This window comes from Tiliqua scincoides, chromosome 2 (assembly GCF_035046505.1).
Source record: "Tiliqua scincoides isolate rTilSci1 chromosome 2, rTilSci1.hap2, whole genome shotgun sequence".
NCBI lineage: Eukaryota > Metazoa > Chordata > Lepidosauria > Squamata > Scincidae > Tiliqua > Tiliqua scincoides.
In genome coordinates this window covers 141310507-141329528 of record NC_089822.1, presented here as the reverse complement: position 1 = coordinate 141329528, position 19022 = coordinate 141310507, and the positions used below count along the sequence as shown (strand labels likewise).

Below are 19022 nucleotides of genomic sequence, written 5' to 3'. Positions count from 1 at the left end.
CATTTTCTCTTCAGACATTTACAGCTAATAAGTTTCTATGTGAGAACAAAGTGCTTATTCCTAGCTATCACCTGCTTAATGATGTCACTTCCGGTCCTCAGCAAGGCACCATGGGCCCTCTGAATGAAATGCGACTGACATCCCTGATCTAAGCAAACTGCCTCCAAAAACCCAAGAATTATAAGGGTTAGAATCCAGCAGGTTGCCCTTCTCAAAGAAGAAGCCAGAGTTATGTTCTGCCATCATTAAACATAAGTGAATATGGTACAGAGCATTCAGGTCAGGGGCATTTCTGAATAGAAATGAAACCTGGCCAAAACCTTCCCAGTTCAATTTTTGCATTCATGAAGAGGTAACAAAGGCACAGCCTGTTATAATCTTTGTAGCCCTGCATCACAGGATGAATACAAGTAACAATTCTAGAAAAGTTCAACTTTTAGTAGCTTCATTTGAAAAATTACAGGGTCTTACTGGAAAGTATATAAATAAAGCTGCCTTCTACAATTCCATCATCATACTGCATAAATGCAGAAACACAGCTGGCATACAAGTTAGTATTGCAAGAGTCTCTTTTGTTTTAAAAGAATACTTGAAAGTATGTAGAGAATATCTAGTGAAATCTTAAGAGCGTGGGGAAGAAGGTGGAACAAGAAACGAAGCAGAGATCAATACTTGTATAACTCTCCATAACAAGCAGATACAAAAAGACTGTGTGCACATAGCATACATGAGTTTGCTTAATGTGCACAATTCTTACAGGACACAGAAGTCTACTTCTTTGACTGCAAAGTTCAAAATATCTTGGTGCAGAATTTCATATTTAGTGCAATGAAGCAAAGAAATAATGACCCATCTAACTTATGTTTATTCCCAGTCTCTTAATATTTCTTCTAAAAACCCTTTTTAGTAGTTCTGTAGATATCTCATTTTACACATGCAGTTAAACATATTTGCATAATTACTCAGAGGATCACAGACCTTTCAAAACACCGTATTTAGAACCGGGCATGTGAATTTCAGGATGCAGTCCAAACTGTATCGCTAGCATGTGTGAAAAGGTCACTTGTCACCACAGCCATGCATTATATTTACCAAGTTTCTGAGCACAAATGGGTCTCAGCTTCACAAGAATGAAAAATGTCCAGCTACGCAGATACATTGTACTTTGCCAATATGAACAGCATGTTTACACATACTTCTGATTATGAGAATAGTCAGAATTTTTGTGAAGCAACCAAGATATGCAAGGCTGCTCTGTCAAATTATTCTAAAACCATTCACAAATAACTCAATCAACTCAGATTTTAAAAGAAAAAACCTATCTGAAACTGGGTTCAGAAATGTGATCAGCAGCAAATGTGTTTCATTCTTCCTACATTCTCTCTCCAACTATTTTGCTTATCAAGTTTAATTTTGAAAGGTTAATAAGCAGAACACTAAATTTAAGTTTTCCAAGTAAGAACAAAATTAAAATTAAAATTTCAACACAGACTCCCGCAATGACATAGGGAGACAGTGGTAATAAAAACAACAATTGGTTTCTTTGCTGTTTTGTGATCAACTGAAGCTCAAGCATTGTTCAGATATTACCGTTAGAGCTGTAAGAAAGTACACATCACTTACAGCCCAATCTTGAGCTCCCGTGGCTGCAGCAGCAGTGAAAATGGCTGCTGCCGCATTCTGCATGCCAAAGGTGTTAGCTCTCTGCCCATGCTGAGTCAGAGACAAAGCTAACCATTTGGTTTATGGAAAGTTGCAGACAGCTGAGTCACACTGAGTCAGCAGAATGACTCTGCACCTGAGCCTGCCACACCCTAGTTAAGAGAGCAGAATGTGATTGGGTGCTCAGACTACTAAAACCCTAGTCTGCAGCTCCACCAGTGCAGTAGTAGGTGTTGAACTGAGATACTACTGCAGGAGACTTTGTTGAACTGTGTTTATGCTGTGACTGACCCTGGACTGACTGACTGACTGTGTTGTGTGGAAACTGATTTGGATAAGGTAAACTGGACTGCTGTAATATTTCGTGTATGCCCTGGACTGTATTTGAGTATCTGCAAACTAAGTCCCAAGTTAAGTTCCGGGTCCATATGGAAGTCAAAACATCTGGTTCTTGCCAGCCCAGTGGTATTGCGCCTGCACAACAGCACCACCGAAGGACATACTGCAACTGCATGAAAGCTCCACCACAGACATCTGGAACTCTGAAATCTGGAATTCAAGGAGTCAGTACAACTTTGAACCCTGGGCAATCTAGTGCCCAGGGATGGTCAACTCGACCTGTAAGACTTGGACTTGAGTCACCAAATGCACGTTTTCCTGGACTTGTGCAGACTCAAGACACAAGTGTTTTTAAACCTGAAGTGTCTTGGGAGCTTTTCCTTGGGAACAAGTGGAGACTCGGAAACTCAGCGCTTTCTGCACTGCTACACTCGTTTAAACAACAGCAGAGCTTTTGCTTACAGATGGGGACATCAGGAGAGTGTGATATGAGAACTCCAACATGTACACACACACACACACACACCCCAACAGATCCATTTTTTCTACAGAGCTGCATCTGACTCGAGTCAAACAGAGTCCCAAAAAGTTTCCGGCCAAGTCAGGAAGGTCACCCACTAAGACTCATGCACGAGTTGAGTTGAAGGGGACTCAGTAAGTCTCGCCAGAGTGGATCGGCACATCCCTGGTAGTGCCTATATCTCTAAACTCAAGGTAACAGGGTGTAGGATTATTTTTAAAAAGCTACAAAAAAGACCTGGAGATCTTTTCAAGCTGCACATCTCAAAGCTCTGGGAAGATAAGCTCTGTGCAATTCAAAACCTGGCGTTCTCAGAAGTCTGGAGATATCATCGCTGTACATTTGGAAATACCACTGGGCTGCTGCAGAGCAGTGCAGACCCCTTTGAGGGAATACTGGAGACCAACCAAGATCAGGATGCGGTTCAACAGCAATTACATGAACTAGAAGATTAATAGTTGTCCTGCACAGATATATGATTTACCTCTGTTTCTTCTCCCAAGACATCTTCTTCATTTGCCTCTTCCTCAGCTAAAAGGAAAAATTGAAAAAGTTACTAATTTAAAGTATACTTGACAAGCTGGGTATTCTCAGATTCATATCTAGAATTGAGGCACCCTCTACTTAGACATAATCATACGTTTTAGTTTTATGTTATTGCCTTTCAGAAATCACCCAAACTATCTCAAAGTGAGCGCAGCACAGCAAACTGTAATAAACTACCTATTAATATGTATATTTTTAAATCTAAAAGTGCAACGCCTCACAAGTATCTTGTTAATGTCAAGCATGTATGCATGAATCACGCTTGTATATGAGTGAGCCTTCTCCCCTCCTGAACTCTGAATTCCTCTTTAGCTCAAGCCATATTTTTCCAATAGACCTGCATCAGCAAATGACAGTTCGTGTTCGCCTTCCAAATCAAACCACAATCAATAATAGATAGAAAGGTAAGCGCAAAACATAGTTTTCTGATTTGGATGCAATGGCCAACTATGGTTTGTGCTAAAAAAGAAATTGAAGTGTGAAAATCCAAATTTGCTCTGAGCATGGTTTGGCGTTGCAGGTGAACCAAGGCATATTCTAAAATTTGCTACTTTGGAATATTATTCATTCATAAATTCATCCATTACAGCAGGAACATTTGCTATGTTGCAAGGAATTGCTCCAGCACCACATGAAGGCAGTCTCAGGAAACAACAGTGGGTCTTTGGCTCTCAGCTGCCGCTCAACGATGCTACCTTCTGATGCCAGCCCTGCATGGCAAAACACCATAAAATGCTACCCCAACATTACCCCATTCTGTTAGCATCCACAAATCTCTCAAGCTGCAGTCCTGCCTATACCAACTTGGAAGTGATTACCATGGAACTTAGTGGGTTTTACCACTGAGACAACATACTGTGAACTGGTATATAATTTATGCTGCAAGGCAAGGGGGAAGGTGCAAAGCTGTGGGGCAGTGCTGGCCCCTATTTCAACCCCTTGGAGAATCTCCCACTTGCCTGATGACCTCATCTGCCACATGGGAACCCCCTCATACAGTCCACATCCATCATTCTAAATGGTGGCGGTGGTGGTGTGAATATGCTGATATCAGGATTAGTGAGCAGTTTACTAGCTAAAGAAAAAAGCAGAAATGGTGGGGGATCCGTAACAGCTCCATGGAATCAGCAACCCTTCCACTCCCCATGCCCATTAAACAATCCATCGCCACGGCTGGCCATGACCTTTAACCAGATACTGCAGAGGCAGACACTGGGTTAGTAATGCATATAGATAAGAGTAAGAGATAAAAGAATGCTTAATGGAGTGAAATATGCATTGGAGACCTCCACAACTAATTAGGGCTCTTGAGAGCGAAACCAGGTTCCAGTTTTGATTGATATCGGACTACAGCAATAGCTTGACTTTCATCGCACTGCTTTTTCAGATGTTTTCAATTATAACCATATTTCAAATTTCATTCATGTTCTCTTTCATCCAATGTAATCCAACCTTCCATGATATTCTTCAATATGCTTATATTTATTTTTCTTTTATTGCTATTTATTTAGGTTTTGCATGCATTTGCACGCGTTATATAGTTAGTCGCTTAATTTTTTGCTGGCCAAAATTAATCTGCAAGGTAAATAAGGCTATATTGTTTCATTCATCCATTTTTCACTTTTGTCCATGCTCTGGTCCCTCACCAAATGAAATTGCAAAGTATTGCTGTAGCTTTCCCTGCCTGTGTTGGGTTCAAACATGCAGACCTATGTGACACAACAGTTGTGGGTGTAGGGTGGGGCTATAGTGAGTGCCAATATTTCTCTGGAGTAGGATTGAAAGCCCTTATCTGCTGCTTTCTCAAGTTATGTTTTTGACTACTATGCTACACACCTTCAAAGCCACTCATATAAGATTGAGTTCTGTTGGCATGTGTAAAAAAAACAACAAATATCCTCTTGTCATGCTTCTCCCTAAACAAGGGTTATCATAATCCAACACAAATACATGCTATAGACGTCCTGTTCAACAGCACAAATGTATCTGGTCCACAGATCTGAGGTGGACAACCTTAGAAATGAAAATAAATCTTCTCAGGATTGCAGTTATACTGACAACTCACAGCTGTTGGGTTATTATTCCCATTTTAAATCTGGGAAGTAGAAATCTGGGAGGGGAAGTGAGAAATAAAAGGTTAGTCCCAACTCTGACAAATATGTTAGCAAGAACTGAATCTTGCTTCCTTGCAACACCTCCTTGATATAATCTACTCGTGCTGGAACTTTATGTAAAGGCACTGAAAGGCCATTAGATAACTCTGAGGTGCTCCTCTTGAACATAAAGATGTGAATCTTTCATGAATATCAGCATATGAAAAGCAATACATTCTTTTTTTAACCCATTTTTGCCTGGCCTACAGGTGTACATATTTGATCCCTGTTGCATATATGCAACATTGGGCAGAAAAAGCTTAAGTTGGATTCAGTCAGATTTCCACTCAATCTTGTTAGAAGGAACTATGCAGAATATCTAGTGTATGAACCTACCATGCTGCTCAAGATAGGTCTGCAGTCTGTGGATAAGATCCTGTTTATTTCCTTTTGCCTCCAGGCCTCGGGCTAAACATTCTTGTTTCAACTCAGCATGCTGTAAAGTAGAAGAGACTTTTTACAATATAATGTAATGTAAAGCACATGTAATTTTCTACAAATCTCAAAGGGAGATGGAAAAGCAAAAAAAGTAATTAAGATATACATCAGATAAACAATCACAAGCCAAAGATCTTGGGTGGACAAAAGCGGTGCGATTTAATGCTGAACATTTGGAGAAATAGGGCCTCCCCAATCTTACATAACTGATTTTGTGACCTAAGCACTATATTATGCAAGGCACCTCATTGCACCCTGTAAGCTGTCCCTCCCCCCTTAAGAGTCATTCCAAGTGGCGAGAGTAATGTGGAAGAGATGCCTCTGTAATGCTGCTTGGAATGGCTTGCTTGGAGTCCTTACTGCTTGGAATGGCTGCAAGGGGGAGGGGCAGCTTACAGGGCACACTGACGCACCCTGCAAAACTTAGCACTTTGCCCCCCCCAATGCCACTGTTGAAATAACATATCACATAGTTATTACCCCCTATACCAATCCCTTCAACCGCTGCTCCCCCTCCCCTGATATGACTGTACTCATAAACCACAGTGAACAGAAGAGAAACATGCAGGAAACAAAGGGCAGCATTTTTTTCCACAAATAAATGTTCTTTCTTTGCTTCTGCTAATGCAGTGGTTCTCAAACTTTTAGCACCCACTTTTTAGAATGAGAATCTGTTGGGACCCAACGGAAGTGATGTCATAACCGGAAGTGACATCATCAAGCAGGAAAATTTTTGACTATCCTAGCTTGCAATCCTATGCACACTTACCCAGGAGTAAGTCCCATTGACTATAATTGTTATCACAGTTTGAAAAACACTGCAATTTTATTTGGGTGGCACAAAGCCTCAGTAGGAAAGCAGACTACCCAGGTTCATCTGGGGTTATTAATGGCAATGAAAGAAAGTTCAGATGGAAGTTGGGTATCTTGCTACTATGGATGTTTACTATGAATCGAGTCCTACTTATATTATTACTATTAGATAAAATGCTGTTTACTTCCACATGTGTGGGTCTGCAGATGTAACAATGAAATACTTGCTTTCCACAACGAAAAAAAGAAATATATGCTTTACAGTAAGGAGAAAAGACATTTCTACACTTTTACTATGCCCTTACAGGAGCCATTCCTATATAACTTGTAACTTATAACTGCACACTGGTGCAGCTGCAATGCGACCTTGAGGTAAGGGAACAAAAGTTTCCATACCTTGAGGAGGTCTCTGCGATTGCCCCCCCACCACTGGAAAATAGGCTTGGGCCCAAAGAGAACGATACAGGTTAAGATTCATTATTCACATGGGTTCTGTTTAAAAAACACACTATAGCAAATCAATTTAAAAAACAAAGTTTCTTTACTCAGGTGATTTAAAAACAGCCTTGCTGACCTTTGTGATGTAAGAGTCATTAAGAAGACACTCCATCAACCAGTGGTCCTCCAACCACCTTTCTCTTCACTCAGTTGCTCCCTTCACCAATGCAAAGTGATCACCTTGTGATCACCTTTCTTTCAGGTGCTCAGGGGGAAGGGAGGGGTTGCCTGGAGAGAGAAAGATTGATGCATTGTCAGCCAGCTGCCCGTGTTCGTTCATGTTCGTGTGTTCTCTCTCTCTCTCTCTCTCATTAAAGAGACTGTTGTTAAAGGACTGTTCAGTTTTTTAAACTGATTTTAAGGGGATGCATTTTCCCCTTCTCCAGGGATCAGCACATTCCTTCTCATTTGCAGGGGCCATTTGTCAAATTCGCATATAAAAAAATCCATGTATAAATAGGCTGGACCTGTACTTCTAGACAGAGCTTTTCATCTAGGAAGAAAAGTATGAGTCTACTGCTCCTGACACAAACACACCACAGTTTTAAAGGTGAATTTCACCATAATAGATGGATGCAAGATATAAAAGCAGAAGAATCCTATTCAACAAGAACAAACTTTTCCATACAAGTACCAGGATTAGGTTTGCTTCCTTTGTGGGTTAACAGAAAGCGTAGCCATTTCCCCCTCCTCTCTGTGTGTTAAAAGAGCAGGTAGGTGCAAAGTTACAACCCTACCTGTGCTGACTAGAAGAAAACCCCAATAACAGCACAATCCTATGAATATCCCCTGCTAAGTGGGTAACAAGCACTTTTTAAGTGGGTGCTTTTCTTTTATTTGGGGGGGGGGAGAAAGTAACTGGCCCTCCTCACCCAGCACTGTCTTTTCTAGTGGCTGTCTGCTGGTGTTCTTTTGCACTCTTTTAGATTGTGAGCCCTTTTGGGACAGGGAGCCATTAGTTGTTTGACTGTGTAAACCGCTTTGTGAGCTTTATGCTGAAAAGCAACATATAAATACCATTAATAAAAATAACCACACAGTTAATCACTGGGTCTACTCAGAAGTAGGATGTCAATTTAAAATGGGGCTTACTCTCAGGAAAGTGTGAAGAGGACGCCCTTTCCTGAGGGCAGAGGAAAGTCGGCCAGCCGTACTCCCAAGCGAGCAGGCTGCGGGGCAGAGATCCCCAGAGCTCCGAGGAAAGCTGAAACAGGGACGCTGCCCGGGAGGAAGGGCCGCATCCCAGGACCAGGTCGGGGGAAGGGAGGCCTTTCCCCCCGAGGAGGCCCTTGCGCAGGTCTACTCCGCCAGTCAGTGCTATGCCCGCTCGCTGGGCTTGCTCCTGAGTCAGCCACCGCGTCCCAGCCACGGAAGTCGCCGGGGCCGCCCACTGCTGGAAGGGGCTCCCTCCCTCGAGAAGGCGCCTTGTCACCCAGCGGAGCAGGACCGAGGCCTACGAGGCACGCGCAGCAACGCTCCCCCCCCGTACCTTCAGCTTATGCAGCTCCACCGTCTCCGCCGCCATCTTGTTTTCGCCTCTCTCAGCCGCCTCCGCCAGCCCCGACCGTGCGTGCCGCGTCGCCCGCGCTCCGCCCAATCACGGCCGCGCTCCGCGTTCGAATCCCGCACCCCACAACATCCCTTCTCGTCATTGGCTCCTTTTGCCGGGAAACCGGATATGGAGTTTTGGAGTCGCGAAGGAGGGCGGCCAATAGGGAGGAAGGAGAGGGAAAGTGACACCGGCCGCGGCGCCGATTGGCTGGAAGGCGAAGAGGCGGAGCGACCGCCGCCGCACTCCCTGGATACAGGCTGAGCGCTGCGTGAGTTGCCTGCCCGCCTGCGGAAGGAAGGAAGGAGGCTGCTGGGCGCTCCCGCTTCCGCCTTTGGGAGAGACGGCGCTGCTGAAGCCGCCAGGTTTGGCTCCGGGGGGCTGTCGGCAGCAGGGCGGGGGAGGCTCCCCAGGCCCTTCCTCAGCAGCCACAGGGCGATCCCAGGAGATGAGCGTGCGAAGGGGTGGCGGGCAGGCCTGTCGACTTGAGCAAGCCTCGGCTGCCATCCTCTCCAGGCTTACCTGGGAGTAGGCCCCACTGACTCTAGTGGGACTTACTTCTGAGTAGACCTGCAGAGGCTGGGGCGCTCAGGCTGCCTTCTCTCCAGGCTTACCCAGGAGTAGGCCCCACTGACTCTAGTAGGACTTACTTCTGAGTAGACAGCCCCGGGATTGGGCTCTCAGAGGTACTGTGGTTCGGGGAGGAAAAGAAGAGGTGTGTGTCAGGACTCATAGGAATAGTCAAAGGCCTTCTCCTTTGGTGGGCTCAAGTTGAAATGGGGGGAGGGGGACAGGCAGGAAGCAGTCCCAATCTTAAGGACCTTTGTTTCAGTGGCGTAGCTAATGATCATGTAGCCAGGTACTGAGCTCAAAATGATTTTCCCAAAAGTGACATCCCACCTGGGCTTTTAAAAAAGTGAAAATGGGAGAGAATCCACCTCCTCTCGCAGCAGTTCACCACCCACTTGCTCAGCTGCCTCCCCACATTAACATTGTTTCCCTACTGCAGTGGTTTTCAAACTCTCATGAAGAGTTTGCACTGCTGTAAGTTCTTGTGAGGATGGGGGGCAGGCAGTTCAAGCTCTTCAGGGCTCCTCAGCTCCTCCAGAGTGAAAGTGGAGCAATGGCACTCTGCCTCTGCAAAACTGGGAGTGGAGTGCTTTCACTTTTGGAAGGCTGGGGAGCCCTGCAGAAGCTCCTGCAGGGCTCCCCATGCTTCCAGGATGCTGCTGCAGGGCCTGTGAGTGCATCCCAGTCCCTGCAGCCCTGTTAGCAATGTGATCCTGGGGATTGCATCACTACCTCCTCACTGCTCCTTAAGGGGAAAGAGGCCAGGGCCTTTAGGGCCCCAGTTTGAAAACCACTAACCTACTGTATCATCATAACACCTAATTGCCGCTCCAAACAATCAGTCTCATTGGTCAGTTTTGAGTTAAGAAAATCCAGTTTTTGTTACATAATGCAGTTGTGTTTTTATTTTCTGGTGATCTGGCCGTAACATTTGCTAAAATAGAGAGATTTTGAGGTGGTCTGTTTCATTGCGTTCTGCATTAAATTCCACATTGCATGGTATATAACATGATAGTATTATTCAAAAATACCAAGGTTTTCACTATTTTGGCTGATAGTGTCAATGTGACATTGTTGCCCCCCAAAAGCTTGTTGCCTGGTGCAATTACTACCCCTGCTCCTCCTCGGCTATGCCACAGCTTTGTTTTATCTTTTATACCTTAACAATAATAATAATGGGGAAAAAATAGTTGTTCTTGAGGAATAATTTTGTGTTCTCTGAAAAATAGGAGAAGCACCTCGCTGCACAGGGAGCACAGGGTCATATTTGCTATGAAAGCTGGTTAGGATGTAGCTAATGGGGGGAAAAAATACTGTGTTGGATCCGTGTATCCAACATGTCATTTCTTTTTAGCATGAATGTCGGGGTAGCCCACAGTGAGGTAAATCCCAACACACGAGTGATGAACAGCCGAGGCATTTGGCTAGCCTACAGCATCTCAGTGGCTCTCCTGCACATCATCCTTCTCAGCATCCCTTTTTTTAGTGTCCCTGTAGTCTGGACACTGACCAATGTCATCCATAACCTGGTAGGTCAAACTCTTTTATTTTCTGATCAAGTCGCTGACTCTGTTCGTTAAGCCTGGTTCTTTGTCTGAAAGATATCTCTTCCATTCCCCACCCACAAACAAAAGCCATGACTGCTATCATTCCTTATGATCGGTATGACAGCTGTTCAGGATTTTCACCTAACAGCCTTGCTTGTCATTCTGTTTCACCTTCAAAGAATTCCTGTGCTATACTTTTTAATGTGAGCAGCACAAGTGGCCTTTACTGCCTCCTTGGTGTCCCTTTCCATGTTGTACTCTTAACAAAAGAAAGGCAGTTCACAATTCTACCTCTTTTCTTCCTGTTTTTCCTCAGGCAATGTATTGGCTCCTGCACACAGTGAAAGGGACCCCTTTTGAAACTCCTGACCAGGGCAAGGATCGCCTCTTAACACACTGGGAGCAGATTGACTATGGCACCCAATGGACCTCCTCTCGCAAGTTCCTCTGCATCTCACCAATAGTCCTGTGAGTGCCAGGATTTGTTAACCTTAGCCCTGTTAGCTTCCAGTTGCAGCTCATTTTGCTAGCAGTTGATAGGCTAGTCAGCCATTTGTGTTGGGTGCTCTGTAGCAGGTGCTCTACCACTGAGCTCTGGCCTCTCATTGAGAGAAAAATGCAGGGCCAGCATTGCTGCAGCCAGATATGCAAGTAGTGTGGTTGTTTACAAAGGTTTGAATTATGAATGGCCTTTTGCAGAGATCCTCAGTGTGACGTAGACTTCTCTAGGGCCAGATGAGTTTCTTACTCACCCTTCTGCTGTGTGGTTTGACTGGGCTGGAAAACAATAGCAATGCCTATAGATGTGCTCCCTATTCTTAGTACTGATTACACAGGCCTACACACATTATGCTGTTGTAAAGGTCAGGCCTTTCTTGGGTATATTTGGACTACAGAATCAGAAAATGACATTGGTTTTGCCCAGTTGGCTCCACTGGGGGGTATAGCATAAGCCATTTTATATGCTGATTCAAGCAGCTTTTTTGTAAGAAAGTTGCTTGAATTGGTATATAAGGTACCTCCAAAACTAGAGGCAATCAGGCAAAACAAATGCCATTTTTTGGTTCAGCCCCTCCCCCCGATATCCTAAATTCATTCAAATGTCCTTGGCAACTAACAAAATATTTTTTGTAGTCCTTTGTTATTTATGGCATGCATAAGTGAAGCAGTTTTTGTAAGCTGTTGCTTCTGTGGAATCTTTGAAACATGCTGCAGGCCTCTGTAAAATCCATTCCTCTCCTGAAATGAAAAATGAGACTAAACATTATGATGTGGTTTAGTTATATTTGGAGCAGTAGAATCTAGGTTGTTGGGTCTTTGGGGCAAGGATCTGTATTTTTGCTCTGTGTAAAGCCCTCATGCATGTTGATGGTGCTACGAAAAGAATATGACTTCTATTAAGAGGCTCACAATGGTTCAGATTGAAAGTGCTTCTCTAGTCTTCTGCAGCTAACACAGTATGTTTTTTTCCCCCATTAGCTACATCCTAACCAGCTTTTATACCAAATATGACCCTGTGCACTTCATCATCAACACTACCTCTCTGCTGAGTGTCCTCTTACCCAAGTTGCCTCAGTTCCATGGCGTCCGCATCTTTGGTATAAACAAATACTGAAACAGCCAGAATCTTGGGACCACTGTGACTTAACTCTTCCAAGGAGAAACAGCTCTTTGTTTCAAGAGCAACTAAGGCAAAGCAGTGAGCGTACTATCTCAAGCTATGGAAAGCCACGTGTGGGGCAAGGAAAGTTTTAGCTGCTCACAGAACTGAGCTGCATTGAATTTTTTTTCTTGCAAGGAGATTGAAGCCATTTTTCCCTGGGGCTAGAATATAATTGGTTGGTATCTCATCTAATAGAACCAAAAGTTGAGACTTCAGAAGGGCATGAGATGTCCTGGTCTTCCATGCAGTACTTCTGCTTCAACTATTTCTAATGTGTAACTGGGATCTTTCTGTGTAAGCCCTTTTCTTTGTTTTTGTACATGCACACTTCAGACTAACTTATGCTACTGTGGGCTTTTTTTGTGTGTGAGAAAGGAGAATGTGTGAAGGAGCTCTTAGAAATGTTTTTGGAGAATTGTCATTGTGGGATGACCTGAACTCAGTTTTCTGTTCCTAACATGTAAGAAATCAACCATGCCCCTTAAATTCTCATTTAATACTCTTTGAGAGTTATTTTATACATAGCAGTTAAATGCAAAATCTAGTAGCTTACTGTAGACCTTAAGCTTCTGTTTAAGAACTTGGGTTTATGATCCTTCGGCTTATAAAGGAAAACTTAAGATGGTCTTAGTGGTGGAAGACAAATTTAAAATAGAGCTTTTGTCATTACTCTCCTCTTTTTTTCCTGTCTTCATTGACCAGCTTCCATCCTTCTTTCTGCTTAGCTATACCTAGTGTTCCATGTACAGGGTCCACACCACTGCACAGACCCCTTCCCCAGCTGCTTGGGCAGCATCTCTGGATGCTAGGTGATGACACTACATGTCAGTGCCAGACTTCCAGGAACACCGAGCTCCAAGATGCATGAAGCTTGGCGTCAAACTGCACGGCTTAGGGGGAACTCTGCTGGTATCTAGCCTGTACTTGCTTCTGTTTCTGTCCTTCACCTGTAATTATTAGCAGGTAAGGATTTTTTTGAAATCTGATCTGCAGGATCACTTCACTTGCGTGGCTAGGTGAGAACCAACTCCACTGAAATGTATTGGAATTCAGACAACGGGAGTATTCTTCATGTTGTGTGATTGGTGTGTGACTAGTGTTTGATTGAAGATTAGAGACAAATTGCCAACATATATACATCAAGGCTGGAACTAAGATACTACAAAACTAGTGATTACTGTGTCTTCTCAGCTGTTAATTGAAACCACCAGGATGCAGTGGCATATCACTAGTGGGTGTGGATTATAGCAGGCGACACCCTCAGAGGGTTGACACCACTACTGGTCAAAATTGTGAAAGTCTTGGTATTTTTGAATAATATTATCATGTTATATATCATTTGATGGGTAATTTAATGCGATGAAACAAACACTGAACTATCTATATTCTATCCAAAGTTATAGCCAAATAACCAGAAAAGGAAAACACAACTGTCTTAAGAAAATCCACTTTGTTACATAACTCAAAACTGACCAATGAGGCTAATTGTTCCGAGAACCAATGAGGTATTATGACAGCAGGGAGCCAGTAAGGTGTTAATATGAGTCAGCTCTTATTTCCAGATATTAGAACTAGTACTAGAATTCTTACTCTGTTTAATGAGTGTCATTAAGTTGGTCACTGGTTTTTTTTTAGTTACTGATGGGTCACTTATAATAAATAAAGTTAATGGGATTACACCAACCCTAGTGATGCCACTGCATTTAGGCTGCATGTACGATATTGTAGTTTATTCTGTACAGAAGGAGATATCACAGGGGTCTCACAACGAAGTGTTGCAGTGGGTGACACTAACCTTAGTGATGCGTCTGCCAGGATGGTACAGTGCTGTACATGCATCTGATGGTTTTATAATCAGTTAGAAAATCTGAAGGAGCTTACAATCTAAAAAAAGACAAGTCAGGCAAGAGAAAGAGGCAGACATAATCGCAGTGTGTTAAAGAAAACTTAAAATGATCAGTGTATAATGTTGGCACAGGAGATTGGGAACATGTTTAGTAAGTTGTCATAATGACTCAAACACATTATTTTGCAGCAGTAGAATGCTTCACCACTCCTCCACTACTGAGCTTCTCCTTTAGAGAGGAGTGTTTTATTTCTACCAGTCGCCCTTCTTTGCTTCACTTGTCTTACTTGCTAAGAGATGAGAATACACAGGTATACCACACTGGCATCTAGACAAGGGATCCTACACTAGAGGATGAAGCTTAACCAGCCAACAATCTACCCTAAAGCAACACCATAGTACAGTGGTTCTTAAACTTTTTAGCCCAAGGACCCTTTTATGAAGGATGTGTCTGGAACCCACCAGAAGTGACATCATCAAGCAAATTAAAATTTTATAAGGGGAGATGAGAAAGCCAGCCCTGTTCCACCAAGGAAGTTCTCTGTAGCCTACCTGCAATAACCTTAACTCCCCCCTCACAAAAAAAAAAATCAGTAAGATTTTCAGCCCTACTCAGTGTGAGTTCAATTTAAGTTCTTATATTTAGATCATATTACTATCAGGACCCAGTTAGCTTTACAAGTCTGAAAAGGGTCAAGCATCTGTTTTTATTATGAGCTACTACCTTCTGGAGTGTTTGTTGAGCTCCACTTTAATCAGAATGGAACCATTCTGGTAGCACTGCATTCCCCTTTGTCTGACCTTCAGCATGAGCCAAGGCATGTTTGCTTACTCATGAGTAAACAGATGTAGCTTAGTTTCACTTTCCATGGGGCTCAAAACATTTGTCAGCTTGGAGGAACCCTTGTCAACTGATTTCGGTGGGGCTGTGTTCATTGGTTTGGGACCATTCTGCTGCTGTTGGATTCTTCTTGCCCTGTCCTTTGCAATGGACTAAGACATTTGCCTGCTCAAAAGTAAATGCATGATGTGGCTCAGTTTCACTTTCCATAATACTCCATGCATCTTCCTTCTCAGCTAGTGGGTCATGACTCACAGTTTGAGAAATCCTGGCATAGTGTTCAAAATGTCTCAAAAACTATTGCTGTTGAGGAAAATTATTCAAATGTGAACTAACTGCACTCAAATGGTACAGCATAACCAATTTCTCGGAGGAAAAAAGCTGTAGCTAATGGATCATGAAACAAGGTTCAGAATAATCTCTAAACATTAGTATTAAGAGATTTGCTAGAACTGCTCATGTCTGCCATAGTTAGGCTATAAAGAAGAGATGCACATCCCTGGGCAAGCTCATTTCACATGGCAAACAGTGAAAGCACTGTCCATATAAAACACTGAGCAGCTCGTTGAGATTAGTTGAAGCCTAGTGAATCCTGCGCCGGAGGATACAAGACCGATAAACGCCAAGGCATGTGAAACATCTAAGCTTGAATTAACTACCTAGACAAAACAAGGCTCCTGCGTAAAGGGCTGCATACCATGAATATTAAGGTGCAGGTAATCTCTGATTTAAGGATAGCCATGTTGGGCTTTTGTGCAGTGTCGTATACAAAGGGGGGGTTTGGGAGCTTAGGGTTCTTGGTTTTCGAACTGTAAAGCCCGGGTTCGAGTGTGTCGTTCTTGAACAGAGTTTTGGGTGCAACATCCTGCACGTGTAGGAGCTCCATTGCCATCATGGGCATCTGGCCTCATAGGTAGCCCTGGAGCTAAGAGATCTACAAGAGTAACTGACCCAGGTGAGAGATAGGTATTAAGAGAGAGAGCCAGCTAGCTTTATTATTTTATTGCTGATATGTTTCCTAGATGTTTATGCCTCTAGCATTTGCTGTCTTATTGTAGAGTGTGTAACCTTATGTACTTAATAAACTAAAATATCTTTTATTATTATTAATAATAATAATAACTTTATTTTCCCCCTCCTTTCCTTTTATTCCCGAAGGGACTCAAGGCGGCTTACAACAGGTTAAAACAGATTAAAAACATAATTTAAAACAAATAAAAACATTAATATATTACATATTAACTTTTACTAAGTTGTTTCATTGTCTGTTGGAGACAAAGGTTCAGAATCCTGCGTAGCAGTTCAGCAAGCTACCAAGTGTTCATTGAGGTCTAGTAACTTGAGGACTGAGGCTTTAATTGGAGAAAGAGCTCAGTGCCTGCAAGGGACATGTCGTAAACTTAGGGGGGTTTGGGGTGCTCAGAGTTCTTGGTTCTCGAACCCTAAAGCCCTCAAGGCCCCCCTGTTCAGTAGTACTGCCACCACCCTGTAGGTGTCAGTGCCTCAGTCCAGGGAAACTGAGACCCTCTAGGCTTAATACTATCCCTTGCAGGCGCTGCCTCAGTCCTCAAGTTACTAGACCTCAACGCGTACTTAGTAGCTTGCTGAATGGCTAGGCAGGATTCTGAACCTTTGTTCCCAACAGACAATGAAACAACTTAGTAAAAGGTATTTTAGTTAAGTACATAAGGTTACACACTCTACAATAAGGCAGCAAATGCTAGAGGCATAAACATCTAGGAAACATATCAGCAATAAAATAATAAAGCTAGCTGGCTCTCTCTCTTAATACCTATCTCTCACCTGGGTCAGTTACTCTTGTAGATCTCTTAGCTCCAGGGCTACCTATGGAGCTCGCAGCATGCAGGATGTTGGACCCAAAATTCTGTTCAAGAAGGGCGCCTCACCCCCCCCCCCCTTGGGCACTCATTATTATACTTCTTATGCTAATAGTACCGAGGTGACTTCATACTTATTAGACTGTCCAATCAGAACCCTTGAGGAACAGAACCTTCTCGAAGTTCGCCTGGTTGCTAACTCCTCATAGTTCTTACCCCTCCCAACTGGAGATTCACAACTGCACTCCATCACCCTTGATAAGGTGCCTCACTGTCTGCTAAGGTGCTAAACATTCCAATGGGTTGTAATTCTTGTTATCTGTCCTTCCTGTCCAGCAGAGACAACAATCTTTTTGTTTATTTACTCACATTCCTGAAGCTGGGAACTGCTAGCAACTTCTCCATTACACTGTCTTAGTTTGGTTCAGGCTTCTCATGCCAACCTAGGCCTAACTTGTACTTATTCATGACACGCTTCCTTCTGGGAATAGAGGCTAGAAGGTTGACACCTTCAGACATTCTTTACTAACACACCGGTCAGGGCACTTCTTATAACGAACTTCCTCTACAGTTACTTACTAAGCAATACATAGCAGTGTTTACTAACAGTGTATAAAGCAGTGAAAGCTACCAGGCAGTTTGTATTGGCAGCAATGGGTTCTGTGAGGTTACATGGAGAATACTTCAGACTTCTTACTAATACCGTCTTGTTACTACTTATGAGCTAGTGCTTTGTTGATTTTCACCATACTACGAGACAAAGCATCAGCCAAAACATTCTTAGAACCTGAGAGATGTTGAATTTCAAATTGGTAATCCTGCAACGATAAAGCCCAATGCAGGATCCTTTGATTGATTGTCTTTGGCTTTAGCCAAGAAAGCTAGAGGTGAGTGATCTGTTTGCACAAGGAACTTAGTTCCTAACAGATAGGATCTTAACTTAGACAAAGCCCACACGAATGCAAGACATTCTAATTCACATACAGCATAATGGGGGTCTCAAGAGGCAATAGTTTACGACTCAGATACACAATTGGATATAACACTCCTTCAGATTCCTGTAAAAGAACAGCTCCTCACCCACTCATACTTGCATCAGTTTGAACTACAAACTTTTTAGAAAAATCTGGTGCTCTTAGGACAGGTGCTTTGGATAGACCTTGCTTCAGATCATCAAAGGACTTTTGACACTCAGCTGTCCAGTTGACCTGTTGGGGTAAATGCTTATGACACAGGTTAGTTAAAGGGGTAGCAAGAGTTGAAAAGAGGCAAAAACTTTCTGTAGTAGGAAGCAAGTCCAAGGAATGATTGAACCTGTTTTTTCGTTAACTTGTACTTGTATAACGTATGCTTATTCATGACATGCAGGCAGTCTGTTCACTGACATTTTCGCAGAGGCAATAGCACTGGTTTTTGAGAGGGAGACACATGCTGCATTTTGGAGATAGAGAAATGGTGGGTGCGGCAGTACTGATTTTTAGGAGGAATTCTGGTTACCACAAGGTGTACATTCATTAGAGTGAACTACCCACAGAAACACATTTTTTAGGAGATGTGTTTGTTTCCTGTGAGAAAGATAGGATTACAGCTTAAGACTTACTGAACACAATTGGACTTACTTGTGAGTAAAACAACGCCTTTTCCAAACACCTGTATTAGTTGGTCTTGTAGATAAGCTGAGGGCAGGTTTTGAACACCCCCCCCCCAAAAAAAAATCACAGAATTTGCTATGACCTATGGATAAATCAAGTGTAAAACTTGGGGACAGTCATTCATGCAAGTTAAATGACTTGCCAGTAATAATTACCTAAGAACTCTACAGTTTACTGAAGAGTAGTAGAAATCATAAAGTGCACTTTTATTCATCAACTATTAATTTTAGTCTTCATTCAACATACAACTCCAAAAGATGTTTCAAATGGATCTCTTATTGTAATCCTTTGAAGTATGATCCTACAAAGGGCTCCATCCCTTCCCCTCACCCACCTGCTCATCTGCCCTATCCTTGTCCACCATCTGCCAGGTGTGTAGATTCCTTGTGGCGGGGATCATTTGCACTGCAGCACCTGGGTGATGGGCACCGCCTTTCACTGTCCCACATCAGGGGTCACAGTGGTGGAGTGTGGCTGGCCTCCTCAGCAGCTGCACCAGCTGGATAGCTGCCTCGCAGGCCTGGTGCTATGCCAGCTGGCGCTCAGC

At 43.2% G+C, this 19022-nt stretch overlaps 2 protein-coding genes across 4 annotated transcripts in view; one reads left to right on the top strand and one right to left on the bottom strand.

Moving 5' to 3' along the window:
* Positions 1-8538, bottom strand: part of SARNP (SAP domain containing ribonucleoprotein) — an 83043-nt gene extending 74505 nt beyond the window's left edge. For 2 of the 3 annotated variants that reach the window (XM_066614754.1, XM_066614756.1), the window contains exons 1-3: positions 8459-8538; positions 5557-5656; positions 3006-3052 (exon numbers count right to left, since the gene is read on the bottom strand). In XM_066614754.1, coding sequence (XP_066470851.1) covers positions 3006-3052; positions 5557-5656; positions 8459-8494 — 183 coding nt within the window. In that variant the 5' untranslated portion in view covers positions 8495-8538. Of the gene's footprint in view, positions 1-3005; positions 3053-5556; positions 5657-7045; positions 7198-8458 lie in introns of all 3 variants that reach the window. The other variant, XM_066614755.1, reaches the window with a different exon arrangement.
* Positions 8539-8781: 243 nt separating this feature from the next.
* ORMDL2 (ORMDL sphingolipid biosynthesis regulator 2) lies at positions 8782-12967 on the top strand. Its single transcript, XM_066615874.1, has 4 exons — positions 8782-8883; positions 10443-10617; positions 10952-11103; positions 12115-12967. The coding sequence occupies exons 2-4, from the start codon at positions 10444-10446 to the stop codon at positions 12248-12250; spliced, it is 462 nt and encodes a 153-aa protein (XP_066471971.1). The 5' UTR covers positions 8782-8883; position 10443; the 3' UTR covers positions 12251-12967.
* The last annotated feature ends 6055 nt before the right edge of the window (positions 12968-19022 follow it).